Source organism: Plectropomus leopardus, chromosome 14 (assembly GCF_026936395.1).
Source record: "Plectropomus leopardus strain MGB_pleo_1.0 chromosome 14, ASM2693639v1, whole genome shotgun sequence".
NCBI classification, from domain to species: Eukaryota; Metazoa; Chordata; class Actinopteri; order Perciformes; family Serranidae; genus Plectropomus; species Plectropomus leopardus.
In genome coordinates this window covers 14,798,876-14,820,358 of record NC_142189.1, presented here as the reverse complement: position 1 = coordinate 14,820,358, position 21,483 = coordinate 14,798,876, and the positions used below count along the sequence as shown (strand labels likewise).

The 21,483-nt window shown below is 40.2% G+C and overlaps 1 protein-coding gene and 1 long non-coding RNA gene across 3 annotated transcripts in view; one reads left to right on the top strand and one right to left on the bottom strand.

Annotated features, from left to right (window-relative positions):
* Positions 1-4,366: 4,366 nt before the first annotated feature.
* LOC148187443 (uncharacterized) overlaps positions 4,367-21,483 on the bottom strand; it is a 125,309-nt gene continuing 108,192 nt past the window's right edge. The window contains exon 6 of the long non-coding RNA XR_015778669.1: positions 4,367-4,567. This is a non-coding gene — a long non-coding RNA (uncharacterized LOC148187443). The remainder of the gene's footprint in view (positions 4,568-21,483) is intronic.
* On the top strand, positions 10,345-16,903 carry vgll2b (vestigial-like family member 2b). Of its 2 annotated transcripts, none has more exons than XM_042500643.2 (4): positions 10,345-10,539; positions 11,103-11,445; positions 13,538-13,984; positions 15,811-16,903. In XM_042500643.2, the coding sequence occupies exons 2-4, from the start codon at positions 11,145-11,147 to the stop codon at positions 15,852-15,854; spliced, it is 792 nt and encodes a 263-aa protein (XP_042356577.2). In that variant the 5' UTR covers positions 10,345-10,539; positions 11,103-11,144; the 3' UTR covers positions 15,855-16,903. The 2 variants fall into 2 exon arrangements, with proteins under 2 accessions (XP_042356577.2, XP_042356576.2); XM_042500642.2 differs by having other exon boundaries at positions 10,346-10,666.

Sequence of the window (21,483 nt, the reverse complement as noted above, 5' to 3'; positions counted from 1 at the left end):
AATAGTTAAATTACTTATTAAAGCCCAACTAATTATTTTGGAATGCATAATTTATAATTCTCAAAAAACCTCAAAAAGTTTTTGGCTTTTTTTTTTGGAGAAATTATTACAATTAAACATTTAAGCATGTAACTGTAGCTTATTTTCAGAGGTTCAACAGACATGTAGGGCTAATTTTAGTAATTAGTACCCCACTAAGGTTCGTGCTACTTACTGGTGGAATCACAAGATAACTGATGTGGCATAAAAATACCTATTTTTTAAATAAAATTTGATTGTATTCTTGCTAGTTGTTCCACTCTTTACTAAGACAGAATATACTTTATCCAGTTTCACAAAAATATTTCTGAGAAAACTGGTTGACCCTTACAGGACGTTAAGGCGACATTTTTTAACTTTAAGTGAAACAAGCTTAACAGAGACACTCTAGGACAGTGACATTGAACTTATGGTTTGTGGGCCAAATTTGGCCTGTGATAGGGTGCTGGGTGGCTTGCTGAAAATTTTCTAATTGACAGTGAAAATAAATGGATTCACTATGGGATTTCTTTTTTACACTAAATTTGAGGTGCCACAGTGAAAAAAAAGGCAACAAAGGGATTCCCCCTGACCCCCCAACAGAGGTTCAGGATAAGCCCAGAATGTCCTGAAATCACCCCTTCATACCTTCATACACCTAACCTGTCTGCTGCGACTGCATTTGCCTCTTGGCAAACATATGTGAGGACAGCAAACATTAAAAAAAGCAAAGGTTGATAGCAGGTAATTAATTTATTATATATAGCCTACTGCTAAATATTATATTTGTTTATTAACTTGCCCATGTTTTCCGGTCACTTTGTAAATGTGGCCCCGGGACAAAGCAAATATCCCTGCTCTGGACTATAAACTTTGACGTAGGTTATATGAATTCTTATATCTTCTGTTCTTCTTAGTAAACTTAAGGCCCTTTGATTGTGGATTAACATGGATGCTTTTTGAAAGGAGAAAATAATTTTACACTATGTAATTCTGAAATGGTTTTCACAAAGAGTTCAATCAGTTTGTGATTGTGATCAACCTTCTTCTTAATTGGGTACGTGGAGAATCTAGATTTCTATTTACTGCATCAGCATAGACAGTCTGCTTCACAGTTCCTTACGAGAAAAGGAAATTTAATGTTGGCCGCTATCACAATCATATCTTCCTCCTCCGTTTTTTCCTAATGTGGTTTTTACATCAGTGAGTCATCACATATCAGCAAAGTGGACAAACTCTTGAGGGAAAAACAGTGCACTATTTTTATAAGTCACAAGGTTTTAAATTATATAAAGTTATAATGAATACCACAACACTGAGATATTTCCCATCAGACAAAGAACAGTTATGTTAAACAGCGTTTTGGCCTTATAAGTATTTGCCTCCTATTTGAAACATTTAGCCCCCTCTAGCGTTGTTTCACAGAATAAACCTCTCTTTTTCAGGAACTCTCTAAAAAGCATTACTCGTCCTTTCACAACCCTGCCACAAGATGGACTCAGCCACTCTCCTGAATGATAATATGAGGCATTAAGGTCAAGAGTAGCTTCTGTGTGGCGTGCAGTTATCACACATGGCCATTCAGGACTAGCCCTTTGTTTCTCTACAGTAAAGGGTATTCTGATCTCTCAAACATGCTTTTAAGAAACTTAATCAGCAAATCCTTTCATGGTTTACAGCTTTCATTCATTTACAGGCTATTCATTTGTGAAGTGCTCTTGTTGGTGTCCATCCAGGCTCAGGCCATTCTGACCCTAATTGGAAATGTCTATATTGTCTCAGTTTGTTAATAATCCTTTATAGAGGCACCAAACCTGCTAAATTCAAAAACCCTTACTAACATTAAAGTAGAATACATTAGGCCATAAAGCTCAAGACCTTTGTATGGTTCTATAAGCAGGAAATAAAGCCATCTTTCATGGCTGCTTTTTCAACACTTGAAAATTTCATAAATGTAGTCATACAAGAATTACTGAACAGACCAAGCAGCAACAGGCCCTGGGGCCCTAATTGGAAATAAAATAAAAATAAAATAAACAGGACTATTCCAGGTTAAATAAAGGTTAAATAAATTAATTAATTTAAAAAAAAAACTCAGGCAAGGTGGTGGGGCCCTTTACTTGTCTGTGCCCAGGGGCCCAGTGTGTCGTAATCAGCCCATTTTAATGTATTCTTTAATGAACACTGTAATCTGTGTTATTATCTACAGTCATTATTTACATCTGTTCTCATCTTATAAATCCGCTAACTTGCTTTTGCTGAAATTGACATCACTCCAGTGGGCAGTGAGGTTATGTGCTGGCCCCCACCCTCTACTGTACTTATCATTTTTCAGGGCCAAGGGTTGGTCAGATGGCATGTGACTAAATTGCACCTCAGAACACACAACACACGGCCAGGAATAACCCCACCCTCGGAGTCACACAAACACACGCACACTCAAACATTTGTGAAGCCCGCAGGGCAGAACAAGGAGCGCAGAACATGGTGTCGATCACAAGATGTCATCAACAGAGGGATATCTAATTCTAAATTCACATGCAAAACCCAAAAGAATGTATGCAGATTGAAACAGAAAAATACATTGAGTATGTTTTTTTTTTTTTTTTAAATAAGAAACGCAGTGCACTGTATATGTCTAATGCAGGCAAACAGGAACACCAAACCAGTAGCAGTGACAAGACATTTGACTTGTGAAACATGCCTAGGACAGTAGCATGGCATGCATGTATCATATTCCGCCTTTCAACTCTCAATCATTTTTGGGTGCTTGATTTTTTTTCCCAGGGGCTTGTTGACTGGTGCGGATTGGACAGGTGGCATAGCATGGAGAAGAGCTGGCCATTTACCAGCCAATAAAAATAGCTGTGGTCTCCATGATGTCACCGGTGAGTAAATCATAGCTCCTGACTGCACAGAGAGAAATAAAATCAGAGAAAAAAAGATAGGCTATGTATTTTTTATTTTTATTTCTTTTCACAGTTTTATGTTTCTACTTTGGTTAAACATATTTCACACTACTTCTTGCTTTCACTCCAAATATGTAGCAGTTCTCTTTATGTTTTTCTCTGCATAGACGCCCACCTATTTTGTTACATCTGCATGTGCGGAGGTATGTCAATCTTTACAACCAGGAAGAAGTTAAAGACCAGACAAGGAAAGACCACGTTCCACACGCCAGGCCCCAATAACACTGCCATCTTGAGCCAGTCACATTGGCTGCAGTTGCCAGAAAGGGTGTACAGTCTAAAGCCGGAGCCTGATCTCACTCCCATACCTGGCATTCTGAAGCCACAACACCATGCTGCCGATGTGGAACCTGATCAGTTGTAAATCTTCTCTGTTTGACCATGTGACATGCCAAATTTGTGATTCTGCCCTCTCGTCCACCCTCTGCACCGCTCTCCCTCCACCAATAGTGCCCTTCTAACTCCGGACCCCTCTGGCACACCGGAGCAGGAATGTCAGGCGAAAGGTGACAATCCCACACGCCCAGATTAATGTTTCTGTGTGCATCTTTCATGCATTTGTACGTGTTCCTTTAGCCATGTATCTGTGTTGGTTTGTATGCGAGTGTGTGAATTTGTAATTGTGTGTGCATAACTCCAGTGACCCAGTGGCAGCGTGGCAGCAGGGTACTCTCGGTAATAGGATGTTAGGAATGTAGCACTTGTCAGCCTCTCCAAGGATGCTGTTAATTCACATTCTGTCCGTTTCAGAGGGTTAGCCTTTAATAAACAGTCAGCATTCAGGGCATTTACCTGTGGTCAAGCTCTCTCTGTGTTTGTGTGTTTGTGTGTGTGTGTGTGTGTGTGTGTGTGTGTGTGTGTGTGTGTGTTTGTGTGTGTGTGTGTGTGTGTGTGTGTGTATGAATTGTAGTGTGCAAATTGCCTCCTTATAATAATGACATTTGAGTTTCTGTTGATTTGCTGCAGCTCTGTTCATTACACATTTTCCCAGAAATGCGTATCCCCTATAGCTACCACACAAGAATCATAGCAGACTGTAATAGCAGATAAAAACCAGTGTTTTTGCATTTTTAAGCCAATTAATTCCAAACCAAAAATAATACTGCCAATCTATTTTCAAAACACAAGTTTTTACATGTATTTACGTAAGTGTTTTCACTATCCTCATTAGTCATTAGTTCAAGGTGCACACATTTGATAAATTACCACCTATTTAATATTATTCCATAAAATGCAAACAGCATGTTGGCTTAGAACACAAGGAAATAAAATGTATTACCAGAGTAAACTGAAACAAGACTTAAAGTTTAAAGCTCTGTGCCAGAAACTCACTGTACTTCAAAATAAATTGTGTTGTCTTTTTTCCCAAACTTGACATGTTCACAAGTCATTTGTGGTGCATTCAGAATGGACCTGCAACCCACTGCTCTACAGCATTGTTAATTTAAGCACTACATGAAAATCAACTTGCATGAACTTGAATTTGCTTCCACATGACCATTTTTAGCAGTTACTCACCCCATGTTGTGCTGAATTCATGAAGACTTTGTCTTCATGTATGCCCCAGATGGACAAGGAATCTAAAAATAGAAAAAAAAATCTTGATGAATTGAAGTCATTGGGAACTGTTTGACATCGGCGAAACTACATCAAGTTCAGTTTACAAACTCACGCACAACTGAAACAGTATAATCCAAGTCTCATTTAAACTGTTGTATTCTCAGTGCTTCCTGAACACATGCATTCTCTCTAAAAATCCTTATAATTAAAACTCAACTTAAAGTAAAAGTTATCCATTCTCTCTTCAAAGCCAGGCAAATGTCAAAGGAGAGTGAATCTGGGGTTGGTTTTTACTTTCACTTTTGCTGGTGAGCAGTTCAAACAGTAACCTACAAACTTGTCAAATGTCAGAATATTACTCCTGAAAACTGGTATGATGTGACAATATTTTTGGGATGATTTAAGGAATTTTCTGAATATATTTCAAGAAATACTTGGGAACAGGAGAATTACTGTATTAACTGAAGTGTAATGTAACACTTAAGTCCAAGACAAGACAATCACAAGGTTTTCAGTACCCCAAATCCCAGATGATCTCTCCTTCACAATGAAATATAGATATGTTGCTTCTAAGAGTGTGGCAATAGAACTATCTAGATAAATATATCAATTCAATAATCAACAATCCACTTTTATCAATGTAAAGTGCAAACATTGATACATATCATCAATTTTAAAATATGCCTTCATGTGAAAACAATGAGGGTTTAATGTTCCTGCAAGCTGCAAACTGCTGCTATTGACCACAACTGTCGACTGCCCAGTAGGTAGTAAAAATGCATTAATCAATGTAAAATTGTAGGCCTGCATATGTAGTGGAAAATCTTTGATGTGTACATGATTTCTATTGAACAAGCTAAAGAAAGTTTGATCCTTAAAATTCTTTACTCATATTTAACTGAATTTTAGGCCAAAAGCTCTGGTATCCTGGGTCCTGGTGGTCTGCGTGGACACAATAAGGGAGTTGTTTTAGGAAGAAAATAGCTGCACACTTGCACATTCTATCACAGAAGATTTATCGCCAACATTTGTGCTGAAGGATGAATGAGCCAGACCTGTCCATATGTGGCCCTTTGTGTGTGTCTGCGTGTGTGCGTTAGTGTGTGCCAGTGTGTCTGTGTTTCCGATGACACTTGGTGATGATTTTGAACAGCTGAGATGAGTTTGTGTGGAACTGGACAAACGGGGCAGCTGTACATCTCTGTCTTGGACATATACACACACACACACACACACACACACACACACAGAGGCATATAAACAACAGTGGAATCCTGAGGTCCGACCCTCTTGGGACCAAGCCAGTATGAGACCTTAATAAAGGCCTTGTTGTTTCAGGAGGTAGCTTATGAGGTTTCAGGTTCTCAACAGGCCTCATTTTACAGACCACTACCACGAGCTTACTGATGGCATTGTCCTGATTTGTTTTTTAATTATATGATTGTTTCTTACATTACAATCATTTTACTTAAAAGGTCCAGTAGGTAGAATTTAAGCGAGTACAAATGGAACAACGTATAATCACCAGAAAAAAAAGAATTGTGTGTTTTTGTTACCTTAGAATGAGCCATTTATATCTATATAGGGAGTGAGTCCTTGACCAAAGGAGTATGCAGTGGGAGTATGTCATGTTGCACTGCACTGTTTCTACGGTAGCCTAGAATGGACCAACCAAACACCTGTTCTAGATAGGTCCATTTGCATTTTTGCACCAGCCACTGTAGTTAGCAGCCCCTCTGCAATCAGCAGTGTTTTTTAAAGGTTAAACTGCATTATTCTGTGTTTTTACTGGTTCAATTCACCGGGTCTGAGAAAGAGACTTCTGCGGATAATTCAGCTCTTGGTAAAAACCTTTCAAATGTCTGGATCTTAAATTATCAAAGAAAAAAGGTGGGCACATATTAGACGGTGTTGGGATTGCTGCCTGTTTTCAACATGCAACACTGATTTGTAATATGAAACTGCCTTATTCCATGTTTTTACAGCTTTAAACCACCTTCTTAATTTGTTTGAGAGAGGAAGAGACCTCTACAGATAATTTGGCTCACAATAAAAAAAAACATCTGAACATCCAGATCAGAAATAAGGTAAGCACACATCAGCAGGTCCTGGGTTGCATGTCTGCAATTAACCAAACAGCACTGGAAAAACCCTGATTTGTATTGTGAAACTGCTTAATTTAGTTTTTTTTACTTGTTTAAATCAACTGGTCCTTGATTTATAGAGGAAAAAACTCTGTGGATAATTCGGTTCCTGTTAAAATCTTCTGAATAATGGACACTCAAGGAATCCTAACTGGGAGAGATTTCAACTGGCTGCAATCAGCAGTCTTAACCATTACTGCAGATGCCACTCAATCCTACATACTGCTCCTTCAAAAATGGTCACATGAAAGAACATGTGTGCACTTATTTCTTTAATGTAGGCCACTTGAGGTATTTGTAGCATAGAGTATAAACTATTAATGGTGGTGTTGCAATGTGAATGGTGGTCTAAATAAAACCAGGTTGCCATTACTACCTCGTCAGGCCCTGCAGCATTCTCAGCCAATGAGAGACTTTGCCTTGTCAGACCTCTTTTAACGGAGGCGGGGCCTCGATGTGCTGCAGGGTCACAAGGAGTGATGTAACCTGTGTTTATTTTCAGCATATACACGTAAATGTAGACACACAGACACCTCACTGCACACTTGCACACACATACACACACACACACACACACACACACACACACACACACACAAGAGCAACTGTGGAGGTTTGCACATACTGTTCTTTACATGCAAAGATTTTAGCATGCACGGTAAAGTATCATTTACAAACACAAATGTATACCGACTGACTTGGTTTTGGACTTTGGGCTCTCTGCCATGTTTCTGCAAGCTGGTTGTCTCAATGCTCCCTTCCTAGTTTGGTCAGTCAAGGACAACTGTTGCGGCATGTATGTGCACACGCACTGTCCACACACATAATTAACAGTAGGGAGTTGCTGTTCCTGGGGGAACACAGGGTGATTATAAAGAGAAAAGGTGTGTGTATCACTAGGGAAGACATGTAGGAGTGAGAGGCAGAGACAGAAAGAGCGACAGAGACACAGAGAGAAATTTAGTCATGGCCATTAATACTAATAGTGCCCTCCCTTCCCTTCTGTCAGCTGCAGCTGTTGATCACGCTGGTGTAACAGGGAGCTTTCTAGCATTGCATCACTCTCCCCTGACTCCATTGCTGTCCTGCATTACCCTGCATGTATGTGGATCGAGTACGTCATGTTGCACATCATGCTGGGACGGCAATGGACTGAAGTGGGATTAGTGCCCCAATAATGTTAAGACTAAACTCTTTGAAAAGTGAATGTACAAGTTCTAAAGTATTCATCGCTCTACTGAGGCTGTATGCAGTGCAATACTGTACAATTTACAGTATTATATTGCAGTGCTATGCTGTAAATCATTTCATTAAAACAGTGATGCAAGAAGAACTATCCACCGCTATTTAAGAGCATGTTTGATTCATTAGCATGCCAATAACCTGCCACTAGTTATTCATACTATGTGTGATGTATGCATAGCGAGATGTTGATCATGTTCTCCATCTACAGATCGCAGCGGAGGGACGATGTAACTTCCCGGGGAGCTCGTCCACTCACATACATCAGAGACATTCCACCTCATCTGACACTCGTCCATGGAATTCTGCAAATTTTCCACACTATTCTCCCAGGCATTCTGAAGTGCTCGTCAAAAAGACTGGCATGCCCAAACATCAGGCACCTGCAAACCCTTAAAACAAGAGAAATAGACGACACTATTCTGGTGAATGTGTCTGACTTGGTGTCGATAGAGTTAAATGTTTTTGAGATGCATTTTGCACATGGATGAACGATGGATTCTGAGCTCCTGTGGTGTTTGTGATTGTCATCGGGTCTGTTTGTGTGTGTGTGTGAAAATATCTTTTTGTTTGCACTGCTGATAGGTGATAATTTGTCATAGATTTGTGCAGAGTCCCTTTCTCCTCTATGTTGGTATGGCCGGTGTATGCAACCTATAGTTGACACTTATGTGTCATTCTGGGAACACACTAAATACTTCAGATGACTTGAAGGTTTACTTGGCAACCGACGGCTGTTTTAAGACCACGGATACGCTTTCAGCTTGGACTGAGAACAAAGTTTTCAAGTATTCGCAGGACATGGAAAGAAATAAAATGTCACTTAATCGCATGTATCATGTGCTCATTGTCGTGAGGCTGGTTATAAAGCTCAGTGAGCTCATGCAACTCTATTTGTGTAACTGGGTGACATTCTATTTAACCTTTATTCTACACCAGGATTAAAAAGTTGTGGAGGCATACTTAGTCACAGGGTGTTTCTAGAAAACACTTTGTTTTGTTTGAATGTTAGGGGCGTAGGTTTGGTTTCAACTTTGGGGGAGGTCATAGGAAACGCTGGGTTTGTTGGTCCTCCACAAGAACAACTGGAGCACCAAACACTTAATTTCCTGCATTGTGGTGAATTTCTATATACTAATTTGTGCTATCTCTGTATCAATTTATGTTGTAAATGTATATATTTTTTCAATGCAGAAGTCCTCTGCTGCTACTTTTGTATTTTTAATGGCAGGGGAAATGCACATGTTCTAACTTTTGAGGGGGACGTGTCCCCTGCAACCCAAGACCCAACCTTTCGAAATCTGCCCCTATTTTTTGTAGATGTTTTGAATGATTAAAGAATGTTTTTGATATCTTTCAATTTCTCTTGTATAACTACAGTGCATTTAACAATAATTTACCACAATTTAAAGAAAATGCATTGAGTTATTGTAAATGTCATATAACATCTGCAACAATGTACCAACGATGTACTAAGAGACCTGGATACAGCATCTGAGATGGTGCCCAATTCATTCCTGTGACAGTTGCTTAGTGGCACATGAAGCCAAAAATGCTCTCTTTCTGCAAGAAGCAATTGCCCAGACCTTCCACATTATGAGACCCACAGAACAGACAGTGGCAGAGTGCAGCCGAGTGAAGCCAAGCAGCTAACTTCTGTCAGCCGAATGGCTAACTTCTGGTTTAGGGCTGCGCTAAGATTTTCAAAATATTATTGGTTCAAATGGATCAAATCCAGATAGTGAAACAAATAATTTCACAGGGATTTTGGCGCTCAAAAAAAAGTAACCACTGATTTAAAGACGTCTCTTTCCCAGTGCACTGCACCTTTAACTTCTGCACAACTGTACAATTCCCTCATTGCACCTTTTGTACATACATTTTGTCTTCTCTATATGTGTATTGGCACATTACATTTTTATATTGCTTCTATATTTTTGTTTATCTTATTCTTTTTACAGTTACTATGTTTTTATTCTTACTCTATTTTAATTATTTTTGCACTAAAACATCAAGTTAAATTCCTCGTATGTGTAAATTTACTTGGCAATAAAACCTAATTGTGATTGTGATTCTGATGTAAGTCAAAGAAAAAAAGTCCTTTTGAGCCCTGTGGCATCCTGTGAGAGACCTGGATAGTGTAAGTTTTGACCACAATGTAAAAATGTCTTCAAAGCCTGGCGCTATTCCTGGGGGCTTGAGCTATACCCATAATGCTATGCAATTTACATGAACTAACTACTTAGCCAAGTAATCCTTAAAACCAAAGGGAACAATCTGTTTACTCGCATGCAATCAATTATGTGCTATAGATGTTGTGTGGTGGGAGTGTTGGTGGTGGTGATGTTGGGGGTGGAGGGCTAGTAAAGGTGGGAGGGGTTGACACGGAGATGTACAGGACAGGACTCCCTCATGCTTCCTCCATAAACCTCACCACATTTCGCTGCCGCAGCTGTTGTGGCGCACAGTGAGCGGAGAGGTGCGCTCCTGCTGGGGTGACTATGTCGAGTCTGCCAGAGGCTTTTTCACACTGATCACCGAACACCGACAGCCCGTTGCTCTTCGGCATAAAAAAACGGAATGTTGTCACTCTCTCTCTCAGCAAGGTCGGTTTCCACAGAGCAGTGAAGACACCGCTCATTTACCATGAGCTGTTTGGATGTTATGTACCCAGCCTATGGACATTACGCACCGTACGCACCGACTGCTCCTGCTTTTATCAGTAGCTTACAGGTAGGAAGTGAGCAACTATTCAGATTTTCTCTTGATAGATATCTTATTTTCAGTATTATTTCCAGCCTTAGCGGGGAGATGCGGGATTAAAGGAACAACTGTTTGGCTAATTTATGCAGCTTGTGCGTAAAAGCAAATAAGCTGATTGGAAAAATCGTTTAAAAGTGCTCTCTGTGTTTATGATGCCACTTTTCGATTGATTTAAATGGACATTCACAAGTGTATTAATTCGCGCCGCTGCTGTTTCTGTCTTATTAAGCACAAAAGTCGTCTGCACCCGCAAAACTCATATCTTGTCGCGCGCACGCACGCACACACACATGCCAGCGCTGCCACACACAAAGAAAAACATTATGTCAAAATGTCTCATAGACAGCTCCAGAATTGTCCTCTGCAACACCTGTCTTAACCCTCTCCCCCCCCACCCCACCCGCAGGCTCCCACAGGTCTGAGCAGCACTTCTCTCTGTCGGGATTTTATGGACACTCCCAGGGGCCCTGAGGGGATGTCTGGGGGCCTGGGCACTGGAGGATCAACTTCCTCTTCATCTTCATCCAGCTCTTCTTCTTCCTCCTATACGCCTTCGGCTCTGAGGCCAGAGGAGGGCCCCAAGGAGAAGCAGGAGGCCCCTGAGGCAGAGTACCTGACTTCTCGCTGTGTCCTCTTCACCTACTACCAGGGGGACATCAGCAGTGTGGTGGACGAGCATTTCTCCAGGGCTCTCAGCTCGTACATGGATGGAGAGGGCAAACGGCGCACAGCAGACCAACAGGGCACAGGTATATCCTATTGTCCAGACTATAGTACAAATATGGACACAGAGCTGTTTTTATCTGAGAAACGCAGACTTGCAGTGCACAGTCAGTTATCTTGGACATATAAAGAACTTTTCATGGACATAATTACAGAAAACTATGCCATTTTCAGTGTGTGAACATAAAGAAAACATCAGAAGTAGGACAAATATGTCCAAATCAAGGCACAAGGCCTTGGGAAGATTTTGCAGTTCCAAATTTTGCCATATTTTTGAGCCAACAGAGTGCAGATATCCTCGATGAATAACATAAAGAGAGCACCACTGTATTGTGCAAAACTATTTATCTTTTTTTTTCCAGAAAGGTCACCTAATCTGAAAGTTATTTGCACCAGTTAAAGCGACTTAAGCCTAAAAAAGGTTGGATAAACTGATTTTAGGTTGGTTTTGCTCTCCTCTACATCCATGTGGTTTCTCAATTTTCATGTGTCAATGCCACAGTTGTCTATGTGGTGTCTTGCTCATGCTTTTGAGGCCACACAGGGTGAGTTGACAGTTGTGCAGACCACAGCAGAGCGTCAGACAGGTGATGTGATCAGGTGACAGGACGAAAAAGCTGCTTGTTGGGACTGTTGTCCCTGGAGAGGTCAGGGAGTTGGGTTCAGAGGTCACAGAGGTCAGGAGCTGCTGAGAGTCCAGAGGGACGTCTTTGACTCTGGTTAGGATAAAGACTCAAAGCAGAGCAAGAGAAAGCACGCACAATGTGTTTGCTTTTTTAGGTTTGGGAAAATCAATATTTGTATTTATTTTTATATTTTATTGGCAGCTTTTGGAAACTAGGCTTAAAGTGTAGGCATTTCATGGTCTTATGTGGTATGCTTTAGCAACTTTGCCACTGCAGACTGGGATCCATAAACTATTGTGATAAAGCTTTTGCACATTCTCTTAAAAGCAAAAAAGATACACATAATCCACAATTTTCACTCTTAAAAGTATCAAATGATTTTTAAAATGATTACTTATTTATTTTCTTCTTAAATGTGGATTGTACCGAATTGTAAAGTAAAAATGAGTCATTTTCCAAGACACCTCAGTCCCTTTCTACCAGCAGCCTGCAGATGTCCCCTGAATATCCATATAGGGCCTATAGCCTCTCCCCCTCTCTGCTATCGCCGGTAGTCTCTTTCCTAGTTCAGCCGGACGTCTTCATTTCGGCACCAACACACGCTTCCTGCCTCACAACAGATGCTATGTTTATACATGGCCGTAAGCGCGCAGCCTCGCCGGCGTATCCCCTTCAAACGTCTCTGCGGCTGCCATTCTGACTATCGCTCCAGCTCTTGCCCCACAATGGTTGCTCAGTCAGTTTGCCTGCCTGCTGCTCAGATTTATATATGCTGTGGTCTGTGTGATAGGGGCCGAGGGAAACACTACCTCTCAGGGTGCCGCGGGGTGTCTTTTTTCAGAGGAATATCTATATATATATATAAGTATACTGCTAAAAACATATAATGGCTCTTTGACATTCTGTCAAGGGCGAGGAGAGGGGGGAAGCAGAGAAAACAACAGGTGGGGGTGCAGGAGACAGAGGAGAGGGACGGCGGGTGCTAGCAGAGGGCCAGTGTTGCATGTCTGAGTGTGTGTGTGTGCGCATGAGTGTGTTGTGAGACTTTCTGAAGTGCTCGGCTGACATGACAGTGAGAGATGTCACCACAGCGAGTGATTTAAGGCTCTGTGGGCCTTGGGCTCCCTCCAGGTCAGAGCGTCTACCTTATATAGAATTCGAGGATATAGGGACGTCTCTCTTTCTACCTTTCTCTCTGTCACTCTCTCTCTCCCTCTGTCTGCGAGAACGTGGTTGTGTTTATTTCTGTGTCTTGTTGGGGCTCGGGCTGTGTGACAGTATGATCCAATGGGGAAGATATCTGGGCCAGAGGGTGTAGCAGTCATGTGAGTGACATCTACGTTTTAGCACAGGTTGCTCCTCTCGCACAGCTCCAGCCTTTTCCATTTGTCCCTATAAATCAAGTGATTTACTATCACTACACAGTTGTGTAATGGTTCGTGACTTGGCCTAAATTTGTTGTTTATCCTCCTCTGTCTCCTTCTCCCATCAGATACCCCTTCGCCCAGCAGTCGACGAAGCTTCCCCCCATCTTTCTGGGACAGTAACTACTCCTCACCTCAGAGCCGCTCCCACTGTGACACAGGCACTCCTTCCTATTCCATGGACCCATATGCATCAGCGTTGCACCCGGGCCTGCCGCACCCACACGCTCATCCTCACCCTCACGCTCACCCTCACTCCCACCCTCACCCACCAGAGAGCTGGGGCTATCCCCAGGCCCAAGCCTACGGCCACCCGCGGCCTCTCCACGAACTGTATTCACCATCAGCTTTGGAGCCCCACTACGGGCCCCTGCTGATGCCCACAGTGAGGCCACCTCATCTCGCCACCTTGCCAAGCCACTATGAAGTGAGCAAGCTGGAGCCCACCGCCTCCTGGCCCAGCCTGCTGCCACCGGGAGACGTCAGCCAGACGCTGGCACTCAACATGGATGCAGGTAACCACTGAACCATGTCAGGCTTTTACAAATACTGTCTGCACTGATTCTTCCTGTATGTCAGTGGAGGAAGTAATCAGATCCTTTACTAAAGGAAACGTACTAATACCACAGTGTGAGAACACTCTGTTCCTAGTAAAAGTCCTGCATTGAAAATGATACTTATGTTCAAGTAAATATAATCAGGAAGTTGTACTTAAAAGTATTAAAAGTACAAGTACCCAATGCATAAAATCAAAAGAAGAAAAAACAACAACTTGAAACTATTCAAAATAAATGAGAAAACAACTTAAATGTTTATAAAAAGTAGATGCCAATTAATTTTCTATCAGTTAATTGATAAATCAACTAACCATTTCAACTGGAAACTTCTGAGTAGTTTAATTTATAGAAAAACATCAGAATTTATAAACTCCTCCTCCCAATTTTGTTTTACGCAAAAATCTTACTTTGTATAATAACTAGTAACTAAAGATTTCAGATAAATTTAGTTATGTAAGAGTACAACACTTAACTCTGAAATTTAGTGGAGAGGTACAAGGACTCAATTAAAGTACAAGTACCTCAAATTTGTACTTAAATACAACACTGGTTTAGAAATACTTAGTTACATTCTACTACTGCTTTATTTACAGTTTTAAAAAGTTTCTAATTATGAAATGACAAAAATGCATAGAAAGACACTCAGACAACAGTTAATACAAATGCAAATGGTATGTTCAGATTATTTATGGCTATATAAAAAAGAGACAAATTATATCTTTTTTTTTTTGCTTATTGATTCACCTCTATGTATCCTTAAGTAAAGGACTTATTGAGATTAAAAATCTCTTTTTCAAGCCGAGCCAAGACAAACAATAAGGCTGAAGATTATAAAACAAACTGTTAAAATAAAGAAATCCAAAAACATTCTTCAGTCATTCAAAACATCCACAGGCAAAGGGTGAAGATTTTGGAGGGGATGCAGGGGGCACGCCCTCCTTAATATTTTAAAACGTGTATTTGTCCGTGCCAATTAAAACTTGAAAGTAGCAGAGGACTTTTACTTTGACAAAATTGATGAAATTTACATCATAAATTGATGCAGAAAAGACACAAATTGATGCTGTAAAAAATACTACAATTAAGGAAATTAGGTGTTTGACACTCAAAGAGTTTTCATATGTAATTTGAAAACTCAAAATTGAAACGAAACCTACATCCTTGTGCTTCCAATAAGACCTCCTGAAGATTTAATTAAGTTTGCCACTGATATCAAGCTGAGGGAGCAGCATACACATATACCCTTTTTCCTAGTTCCGTATGGACATTAGGGACAGTTAGCAAAAATAGGTTTTTGGAGCAAAAAAACCCAAACAAACATACTTTTCTGTAGGATAGCTCTGTGGGGTTGAACATAATGTGAGCGTGCTTAAATAATTAATTGTGTAGTGCATTGATTTTTCTTTTTTGTACCATTAATTCCTAAAAACATTTTACCCAAAGTACTGAGTACTGATTGCATTTAATCAAACACAGAAACACACACACATTCTAGCAAATATTCAAACACACACTCTTCTGTATGTGCACACATATGCGCAACAACTTTCAACCCCTTTGATACCTTTTGCAGGAAACACATGCACAGGTGCATACATTTGTGATGTTAAAAACACTAGGCCCTGCCATAGATGCTCCCACGCATGCTAACACACACACAAAATACATCATAATCATCCCAGAGGCTTTAAAACAGGATGTTTGGCAAAAGTAGGCTCCATGACAACCTGTGTTCTGTTGTTCACCGTTGTCCTCCTCATTGTTCCCTTGTCCTTTCTTCTCAGGCCTCCAGCAGCACAAGAAAGGCAAGGAGCTGTACTGGTTCTAACGAGCCCTTCAGTCACATTGACCAGCCATTACCAGATCCAATTAGTCCCTGGACCTGCTCCGCTATTGAAGCAGCCGTGTCCCTTTATCCCCCCCACACACACTCCATCCCCATCTATCCACCCCCTTCTCTCTGCTCCCGGCCTCCCCTGCCAGTATACAGCCTTGCTCCAGGTCGACGTGTGTGCACCATGGAGATAAAGCAGGCAGAGGGAGCGAGGGAAAGAGAGGGACAGTGTCACTGTCTATAATCTGTGCTCTCTCTTTCGCATCTCTCTTCCGCTCGCTCTCCTGACGCTGCTGGTGCAGCACAGACTTTGGCAAGGTGTGAGCCACAGTGACCTGCTTGGACTGAGAAAGACAGGATCACATCAGACTTTTGCAGAGGACAGAGAGATAGAGGGATGAATGGAGGGACAGTGGGGATGAATAGCGGCGAGCAGGGATTCCCTCCAACGTCCCTGGTTATCTCTGTCTCATGCTCTTTGTTGGTACAGTGGTCGTCATCATCCACTTATCTGCATTTCACAAATGCAACATGCAACGATAAACAGGAGCAGCAATTATGGTGGTTTATGATTTGTGACTGTCATCATGACGCCTTTTTTTTGCGTTATTATACGATTTCGCTCTCTGAAATAAAGTGTTTCTATTTATTGGTGTTTGGTTAGGCCAGTGTTCTGAAATTATTGTGCCTCAGTTTAATGTGTTTTCTAAAGAGAGAGATGAATGAGATGACCATAACATGTTTTTTGGTGGACTTTCTTATCTATACACATTTTTGTGGAGAATAAAGGTCATTTCTCAAAAAACATATCAAAAATGTGTTCAGATCAAGTGTTACAAAGTATGTGTTTGCTCTGAACACACTCAGAGATTGTGTTCTCTCTATTTGATGACAATGTTCCATTTTAGTTGTTTATTTCTCTGTCATTCATAGATGTTTTGAATTTGGGCTTTCCAAATATTTCTGGGATTTTTTTTGTGTGTGTCATTTCTCATTTTTGTGTCCGAGAAGATTGTGACGTCAATAAATATTTTTATGGTAAATGCCATATTTCTTAAATGTCTACCTTCCCTGACATTTTGAGTTAATGTATCTAAGCTACTACTAATTTAAAAGGACAGGTCACCCCAAAATCAAAAACACAAAGTTTTCCTCTCATCTATAGCGCTGTTTATCAGTCTAGATTTTTTTGGTGTTACGCGCCGAGTGTTAAAGATATCGGCTGTAGAGATGTCTGCTTTCTCTCAATTATAATGGAACCAAATGGCACTCGGCTTGTGGTGCACAAAACAGCGAAAAATAAATTTGAATAACTCAACATCATTGTCTCTTTCCTGAAATCATGACCTGGTCAAGATAATCCACAGCCTTTGCTGTGAGCAGGTTTATAAAGGAACTATTTTCTTCCTACTGAAATGCATCAGCCAACTGCAGAAGGAAGTGTGCATCTACTGATATATGAGAGGCTTTTGCTTATGACAGCGTGGGATGTAAACATTAATGGTGTCCTTTTCAAGTGAGCTTTGATATTAGCTAGCTCAGTGGTGCTAGCAGTAGATGCAGGTGGATTATGAGACTGTGGGCCCCTGGGCACAGACACTCAGGAGGCCCCACCACCTCTCCTACAGAGGAGCATCTCTTAGAAGCTGTTTTTGTGTCTTACTGCAGTCATTTTGTGCCACTTCCAAATTGATACATGTCTCTTTGAGTGAAATTTAGCAGGTGAAGGGCAGTGGGGCCCCGGACCCATTGGCCCCCTGAGCCCAGGCCTGTTCAATAATTCATCTATGAGTAGATGCACGCTTTCTTCTGCGCAGTGGCATGGCAGGCGTGTTTTTCGGCAGGAAAAATAAAAAGTTACGAAACTGCTCACAACAATGTGGATCTTGAGTAATTGAGTCATGATTTCTGGATAGAGACATTGCTGATGAGTTTTTGGAAAAAAAACAAAAACAAAACAAAGATACATTATATTTGATACAATGAAGACATCTCCAACACAACTCACACCAAAACAATCTAGACTCAGCACTACAGGAAAGAGGAAAAATATGTATTTTTGATTTGGGGGTGTACTGTCCCTTTAAGAGGCATAAATGTAGCTGGAAATACAGGAATAAATACTTCCAGAGAACAAGTACTAATAAAGGCTTCAAAATATGTTTCTTAGTTTTGCGCAGGTACTGATGCAGGCTTTTAGATAATTTTCTGATTTTATACACTGATATATAGAGTGTGTTGATATTTAAGTAACTGTGGGAATTGCAGGGACAGTAGCGAAGCCAGATGTGGTCAAGGTTGCGCTATGCGACTCGTCTTATTTAAAAGGCCTTCCATTTGAATTCCTGCTTGCATTCGCAGTTTGTCACCTATAAAGTGGGAACGAGTGGTGAATGCCAGCAATGTGTAACCAGAGAAGACGCCAGCCATCCCAGCTATGCACCAAATGTTGCCGTGTTATTGATCCGATAATCAGATTATGTGCTAAGGTATGCAAGTCTGGGCCACTGTCACAATTTAACGGCTGTTATGTGTGACCCCCACTAGAGAGCAGCCAACTATGTGATTGGCTCTAAGCTGAGGATCCATGTAGAGTAATGAAATTAGAAGAGTTAACCGGGGATAGCGTTCCTCTCAGCGTCCCATGCCAAGCATCTTACTGCCTTTTCACACTAGTATTGTCACTGGGCAGGAGGGCTTCCTTTTCACACCGGATCCCCCAGGATCTTCTCCATAGTTAGGATGCACCCACAGATATTGTCACATTACATTACTTGGAGGTCAATAAATTCTACGGAGCATTAATAATAGCCACATTAATGATCACACTGTCACAGACTGTGTGGAGGAACTGTTACACACATTTATTCATTGTTGACCTGACATTAAGAATTGATTGATTAAGCTTCTCAAACGACCAGAAAACGTAGCAGAAAAATTACTAAAGTTTCATTTCATTATTGCCACACAGTGAAATACGAGGGAGCTGAGTTTCTTTACTCAACAGACATACTATGGAAACAACGTCAAGGGAAATGCTGCCCCCTCCTGGTGTGTTTCTAACACTGCAAAAGCCAGCTAAAAAAATGAATGAGGGTTTTCCAAAACTCACTCCAGTGTTCAGGCTGTCTGACAAACTACACAACAGATAGAAAATTGTAATACCTTTATGTTATGCCTTTTTAGCTGTCCATTTTAACTAGTTCAAGAAAACAATCTTATAGTATTTATAGTAGAGCTGAAATGATTTATTGATTAGCATATTACCAGGGAATTAATCAGCAATTGTTTTTGGTCAACGATGAATCATTTCAGTCATTTTTAATATAAAAATGTCAAACATTTTGCTGGTTACAGCTTCTCAGTTGTGGAGCTTTATTGCTGTTCTTTTTATCATTGTAAACTGAAGAACTTTGACATTTGGACTGTTGGCCAAATGAAACAATATATCTGGAGATGTTTCAAAATAACAAACCTTTTTGGTTTTTTTTTTTTTTGATAATTTATAGACCAAAATTTGAACAATTAATGGGAAAACAATTACTAGATTAAATGATAATGAAAGCAATCGGTAGATGTGTTGTTAAGAGGTAACCTTATTATGACATTTTTTTAAAAATAATAAAAAACATTTTAAAAAGTCAAACTCAGGTCTTAACTCAATTTTAAATATGTAATACTGTATTTATCATGTCTAGGGAAGCATGGTCTAAAATCAAATGGTCAAACATCTGACAAAGAACTTTGTAATTTTAAGATATAAAATTATGATAATAATAGAAGTATTAACAGTCAGTTATTTACCATCAGACCAAAGGTGTGCTGTAAGTAAGGTTTTAGAAATGTTAAGCAAATGCATTTTGCTTTTGGGGGCTGAAAAGCAAAATTCAGAAGATTTATGTTTAAAAATTATAGTCAGTATTTTTAAACATATTTTAACCAGAAAGTAGTTTTGGAAAGCCCGTCTATGATTTTCCCATGTCCTGTACCCGGTAGCTTCTCATAAAGGGAAGTGAGCATTATCAGGCGCCAACATTAATCAGCAGTTCCTGAGAGCAGCTGATTCACTCAGCTGTTTTGTCCATGAACGTCACCTTTTACAGTAAAACAAACACTACAATGACCCACTTTAACCTCAGAGATCGTGGTTCAACCGATGACAGTCACATGACACAAAATGTAGGTTTACATTCAGTTTTAGATTTACTTTATCTGAAATGAATGTGATCAGAACTGAAAATCTGCCTTTTAAATGATTGATTTGATGCTGAAATCATAAACTGTTTATTGATATTCCATCTTCACTACATGGAGAATTTAGGCTTCCTTAATCTGTTTACAACCTGACACTTAAACTGTTAACTGACTTCATGAGGCAGTAAACAAAGGCTTGTTTAAGTAACCATAATTTCAGATGCATGTTGCATAACTGTTTATCCTCTGTCCTAAATTTCAGATAAGATTTCCTTGCAGAGCTATAACCTCACTGTTATAACTGTCATGTGCAAGCTGACGAGACAAATAAAACACAATGTGGAAGAAATCACAGAAAACTTTTTGTTTGTTTGCTTCTATTTTGCAGTTGCAACACACACACGCGCACACACACACACACACACACACACACACACACACACACACACACACACACACACACACACTCACACCAATACTCATGTACTTAAACATCTAGGTGTGTCTTTTGTATATAAAGACATCCTTAAAGGCACGCAAGCACACAGACCTTGATCTATGAACTTCAAAAGTTTTTAAACTGAAGTTGTGTTGTGCTGACTCATGATTCCTTCTTGTCCCCTGACCGTTGTTGTAAATGCTTTATAGTACGCAAGGTACATCACAAACGTCATGCCAGCTTAAAGTGGAACTTGACTTTTTAGCTTCACATTAAACTCACTACTAGCTCCTCTTTTCAAACTGTAGACACATACCACACACTGATATTAGCTTAAAAAAAAAAACAAAACAAAAAACCATCACAGACATTCAGCTACAGGAACAAGTTTCTGGTTAATTGCGTTGGTGGCAAGTAATTACGTACTTTTACTGCATAACTGAATTACTTTGTTACTGGCAGTGTTTCAACCTGCGAAAAAAGCCCGAAATCAGTGACAACAGCCTGACATTTCACATGAGTTTATGCAATGACCATATAAAAAAGCAACGTATAATTAGGGCCCTTCGTCATGGTTCAGATGCCTATTAGATGAGTAATTGTACCCTCTTACCTTCTCAACTAGAATAAAAGTATACAATATTTAATTAAAACCCACAAAGGTTGGGTCAGCCAGTTGGTAAGTTTATCCTTTCAGAAACAAAATGCTTCACAACAAAATAACTAACAATCAAGAATCAAGGACAACAAGCTGCAAGTCACCTCATTTCACTCAGATTTATATAACAGAGCTAGAGCTTGTTCTTATTAACTACACACAGAAAGAGAAATGGCGTACCCTGTTAATGATTGCTTGACTGCTCAAAGTTATCCTGTGAGCCCATGAAAGGGCCCGACCCATAGGTTGGGAATCACAGAACTAAAATACCTAACTGTATAAAGTCTATTTATCTACTCTGCTTAGACCAGCTACAACAGTAATAGAAACTA

Excerpts from the sequence above, each read along its gene's own strand:
- vgll2b (XM_042500642.2), top strand. The coding sequence starts at position 10,580 with ATGAGCTGTTTGGATGTTATGTACCCAGCCTATGGACATTACGCACCG. Across the intron at positions 11,446-13,537 it reads AGCAGACCAACAGGGCACAG|ATACCCCTTCGCCCAGCAGT; the intron begins GTATATCCTATT and ends TTCTCCCATCAG. Across the intron at positions 13,985-15,810 it reads GGCACTCAACATGGATGCAG|GCCTCCAGCAGCACAAGAAA; the intron begins GTAACCACTGAA and ends CTTTCTTCTCAG.